The sequence below is a fragment of the Rhinoderma darwinii genome, chromosome 6 (assembly GCF_050947455.1).
Source record: "Rhinoderma darwinii isolate aRhiDar2 chromosome 6, aRhiDar2.hap1, whole genome shotgun sequence".
Classification (NCBI taxonomy): domain Eukaryota; kingdom Metazoa; phylum Chordata; class Amphibia; order Anura; family Rhinodermatidae; genus Rhinoderma; species Rhinoderma darwinii.
The window spans coordinates 143,416,423-143,421,766 of record NC_134692.1 but is presented as its reverse complement, the minus strand read 5'-3'; the positions used below and the strand labels follow the sequence as shown (position 1 = coordinate 143,421,766).

Here is a 5,344-nt window from a genome sequence, read left to right as displayed (position 1 = left end):
GGTGTGTACGATGTATATATATATATTTGGTAGGAGCACTGTACATATGTATGAAGGTTTGGATGGTGCGCTGTATGTATGTATGTATGTATGTATGAAGGTTTGGATGGTGTACTGTATGTATGCATGTATGTATGGTGTATGTATGAAGGTTTGGATGATGTGTATGTATGCATGTAATGCGTGTATGTAGGTTTGGATGGTGCACTGTATGTATGAAGGTTTGGATGGTGCACTGTATATATGTGTGTGTGTGTAGGATTGGATGGTGCACTGTATGTATGAAGCTTTGGTGTATACTAGTATACTATGTATGTATGTATATATATATATATATGAATGTTTGGATGGTGCATAGTGCATATGTATGAAGGTTTGGATGGTGTATATGTATGTATGTATGTATGTATGTATGTAATGCGTGTATGTAGGTTTGGATGGTGCACTGTATATATGTGTGTATGAAGGTTTGGATGGTGCGCTGTATGTATGTATGAGGGTTTGGATGGTGCGATGTATGTATGAAGCTTTGGTGTATACTAGTATACTATGTGTATGTATACTATATAGTGTATGTATGAAGCTTTGGTGTATACTAGTATACTATGTGTATGTATACTATATAGTGTATGTATGAAGCTTTGGTGTATACTAGTATACTATGTGTATGTATACTATATAGTGTATGTATGAAGCTTTGGATGGTATGTTCGAGGGAGTCAGTACGGACAGCAGTGAACCAAACGATTATATAGCCGCAACTATGAAACGTCTTTGCTCATCTTAATATCTTTCCAACAACTCAAACAAGGAACATGAATGAGACCAACAAGACCGAGACTGTCTATCTCCGAAAACTGCTATTAGTTGTGTCATTAATATCGACCAATCAAATCACAGCTTGTATCCTGAATAGTCACTATCAGCCATTCTCAGCTATTTTACGATTCGCTCCCTCTTGTTTTACTTTCAGCGCCGTGTTATACGTGACAGCCGGCCGCACAGTATCCACAAGCGGTCATTTATATCTCAGCCTAATGGTATAAAACCTTCTTACATGTATCCACTGCTTGGGTCGCCATTGGTATAGTTTGGGTCTTCCCCTTCATCGTCATATCTGTCATCTTCTATACTGTTGTTTTTTAAGATGGAAGCACCTATAGATAGAAAAGGGGATTACATGAGGCACAGGCAGCGGCGTAACGTGAAGCTGGCCCCTGGATCTGTAATAGGGCCGGCCGCCTACCATGTGCCATTTAGAACACCAGTGTCTTATGTGGTAGACGGCCTTTACGTCCTGTGATTAAGACCTACTCTACCACTTTAAACAAAAATCTACTTAAAAAGTTTAGTAACTTTGCAAATACTTTGTTTTACTGTTTTTGTACCAAATCCGGGATATTTCCTGTTGGTTTTTTTCACTCGCATAACTGCTTTCAAAATTCTGCTGGTTGCCCTTGGAGACAGACAGCACTTTCGCTCCACCTGCTGTCAGACATGTGACATAACAGCTCTAACTCAAGTTACTTAACATATTTCCTTGAAGAAATCAGAGTTATAGAACTAATTAAAATACATTAGTTGTATGCATTATACCCAACTAATGCATATCTGGAAAATAGAGAGGAGGTTTCATGCATCACCCAGCAATAAGGGCTACCGGTTCAGCATTGGCAAAATACTAGACATACGCAAATGTTATGTGGAAGTTGATAATACAGTTATATCGTGACAGTGACCGTTATAGGTTTATCAGAGCCACCATTAGGCAGGAGAAAGTCCCTATAAGCCGATGACCGGCCTTGAGTATACAAAGTAAAAGAAGGCAATTCACCATCTCAGGAGGCCTCAGTTGCGTAGACCCTACCTCCTTACCATCTAGAGGAACCCAAAATATCCTGGTGCCCTTATATCCCCATGAACTTTACATTCAATCCAGCGTCTACAGGAAACTCACAACCAAGTTTGTAGGACTCGGAGTTAAGGCAACTCAGCAACAATCCCAATAGCAGGTTTTACCCTCAACCATAATCGATTTAGTGCGAGGCTGAACCTATGTTCCTTGATACATCTTGCTAATCTTGGGTATACAATATCTCGAGTGACCTATCGGTTTGACCTTTGGTTGACACATAACAATTTGGACAATCACTTACTTGCTATTAGTGGTATGGAGTCACAACCATCGTGATAGCCTGAAACTAAAATAAAATGGTATCAACACTGGTGGGAATATAGTGGAATGGCCTGATGACTTGGACAACTCATTCAGAGCTCATCATGATCGGATGGTCAGAAGTGGCTACTGAAAAATGGTCATCGAGGTACAAGAAAATCTGGTGTAGATTAATTTACAGGGACAAATCTCTAAGAGGTTAGGGTCAACCATAGAGAATAGGAACCCGTGTTCACTAGAGATGTATCTAAAGGCCTACACCCACCTTTGGCTTGATGTCCCAATGTGCATGGTTCCAAAGAGGGACCAGATATACCTATGGATTCCATTATACCCGATGATCTTGGGGAAGGGGTTTGGAAGTTTGTGTTTGGAGCTTATAGTCCAGGTGGACCCTAAAATGGTTCATCTTCTGGGCCGAGCTGTAGTACCCACCTTTTAGGTCTCTTACTACCGAACTTCTCCGGCTCTTGGAGACTGGAGACCTCCTGTGGAGACAGAAAGGCTTATCAAACATGTAGGAGTCCTTCATCTCCAAGCGGACTTCTCCTTAATGGAAATTTCTAGCTATAGTGCAGCTTCACTATGTGTGGTACTTGAAAGTAATAAGTGATAACAACACTTCTTGTTTGTCTCCACCATAAAACCCACAAGAAGCTATAAATCTGTGGTCCAGCCGTGATATGAGGAACTGCAACAGATCCCGACTTCCGAATCACTCTCGAAAGCTTGAAATTACACCTAAGGCTCAACACTTCACTGAACTTTACTCCAGGACTCTCTTCATACCGGTCTTGGAACCATCAGAGCTTACAATCTAAGGAGACAGTGATAGGCATACTCTATGGTAAGTACCCAGAAAGATCGGTACAGAGAAGACCTCCGTCAGTAAGGGAAGCGAGACCTGTAGAGGTGACAGATACGTACGGAATAGTGATCATGACGTCCTGGTGGAACATGCTGCTCTGGGAGGAGACTGTTCGCGGGAGAACTGTGAAGACAGTAGAGATGGCGATGAGTGCCCAGGTCTATGCACACACCAACTGATCCATTGGCACAATACATATCTAGAGGTTTACGGAGATGTTTTGGTGCCAAATGTCTGACACCAAACTGCTCTACTACACAATGTGACCCTAAAAACTCCCACAGTCCTGACAATCCAGGACTTTTCCCTTCTGGTCTTAATGCTTCCAGTTAGATTGCCTGAAACAAGTCTGTGGAGCACAAAAAAGCAGTCTGTTGTACAGCCCAAAGAATGTTCTGTCACTAGAACTGGACCTATAGCTAGCTACATGTAATCAAATGGTGGTCACCCGGACAGGAAGTCAAGTAGTTGCTGGGCAACATGAGGCACAACAGCCTGATCAAAACACTAGGGGGAGCTGCAAGAAAATATATAAGGATATATACTGTAAAAAAGATGTGCAAAACGTCAAATATTTGGCGCCAAAAGATCGGGACACTACGTTTGTTGATATTGGGGATGGAATCTTTACTCTGACTTCAACATCATGTGGCATTCCTGTTAAATGTCCCCCGATTAATAAATACAGGACAGGCCTTACTTGGTGGTCTGTTGATGATCATAAAACTTGTTGGTGGAGTATACGGAGCCCTGCAACATAGAAGCAAGAGAATATAAATAAACAAGGGCATGCTGGGTAATGTAGTACAGGACATCGGCTCCACCAAAGAGAATGTACTTAAGGTGGGCATACACAGGACCTGCAATGTCGCCATAGAGGAGTATGGGAAAAAGCTAAAAGTTATGTACATATTTATGTGGCGCGGTTTCTAAGCTTCCTGATGCATTCTGTATATTTTTAGGTCCTATAGGTGGCGATGTTCCTGATGCAGACTATATATGTTTTTATCTCCTATAGGTGGCGTTGTTTCTAGGTTTCCTGATGCAGACTCTATATCTGAATGTCCTGTGGGTAGCGCGGTTTCTATGCTTCCTGATGCAGACTATATATGTTTTTATCTCCTATAGGTGGCGATGTTTCTGTTTCCTGATGCAGACTATATATATTTGTCCTATAGGTGGCGATATTTATATAAATCTACATGGCTGGAATCCTACAACATAGAAGCAAGAGAATATAAATAAACAAGGGCATGCTGGGTGATGTAGTACAGGACATCGGCTCCACCAAAGAGAAATGCACTTAAGGTGGCCATACACAGGACACTCAATGCTGCCAAAGAGGAGTATGGGAAAGCTAAGCGTTATGTACTGTACATATTTATGTGACTCTGTTTCTATGCTTCCTGATGCAGACTACATATTTTTATCTCCTATAGGTGGCGATGTTTCTATGTTTCATGATGCATACTATATTTTTGTTTGCCCTATAGCTAGCGCGGTTTGATTCCTGATGCAGACTTTATATATTTATGTCCTGTAGGTGGCGATGTTTCTGTTTCCTGATGCAGACTTTATATATTTATGTCCTGTAGGTGGCGATGTTTCTATGTTTCCTGATGCAGACTTTATATATTTATGTCCTGTAGGTGGCAATGTTTATATAAATCTACATGGCTGGAGTAACTTACTTGTCATCGTAGTATCCGGTCTCCGTTATGTGAACTGAGGGAGAAAGAATAAAAGGTTTCTTAGAATAAACATGAAAGTTCGAACGTGTGTAAAAACGTTCATATCCATTATAAATATGAATTGACATCAGGCCTTACCCGCAAACTATTATATTGTTAAAAACAAACGTCTAAAACTTGTAGTAGCTGTATTTCTCTTCTTGAGGCGGGATACTAGAATAACACAGTGAATACGACATCACTTACTTGGTATCTTCTTGCGGCAGCGGATACACAGAGCAGTGATGAGAATTATAGGGAAAAGAAAGGCCACGGTGTACACCAGACTGAAAGCGTCCATCACACCAGCCTGTAATCATAGAAATCTGACAATAATCAACATATCTCTCCTAAAGTAGCGGGGTCCATTCAAATTTTAATGAATTTTCTATGTAATACCATATATGACCACACGGAGCGCTGTTACGTAGAACTATACCCTTGAATAACTCGGAGCTGAGATCACTATGATTTAGGCACGCCGCAACTGTAATGCAATAACAAGAGGGGGAAGAATTTAGTGCAGCAACTTACATTTTCTGTTCCAACTGGACACACATGATCACTGCA

General features: G+C 41.1%; 1 protein-coding gene across 1 annotated transcript in view; it reads right to left on the bottom strand.

The window, feature by feature from the left end:
- The window catches only part of LAT (linker for activation of T cells), an 8,461-nt gene extending 3,384 nt beyond the window's left edge, over positions 1 to 5,077 (bottom strand). The window contains exons 1-7 of the mRNA XM_075831473.1: positions 4,982 to 5,077; positions 4,736 to 4,769; positions 3,745 to 3,794; positions 3,104 to 3,167; positions 2,612 to 2,664; positions 2,157 to 2,201; positions 1,058 to 1,157 (exon numbers count right to left, since the gene is read on the bottom strand). Coding sequence (XP_075687588.1) covers positions 1,058 to 1,157; positions 2,157 to 2,201; positions 2,612 to 2,664; positions 3,104 to 3,167; positions 3,745 to 3,794; positions 4,736 to 4,769; positions 4,982 to 5,075 — 440 coding nt within the window. The 5' untranslated portion in view covers positions 5,076 to 5,077. The remainder of the gene's footprint in view (positions 1 to 1,057; positions 1,158 to 2,156; positions 2,202 to 2,611; positions 2,665 to 3,103; positions 3,168 to 3,744; positions 3,795 to 4,735; positions 4,770 to 4,981) is intronic.
- Positions 5,078 to 5,344: the final 267 nt, after the last annotated feature.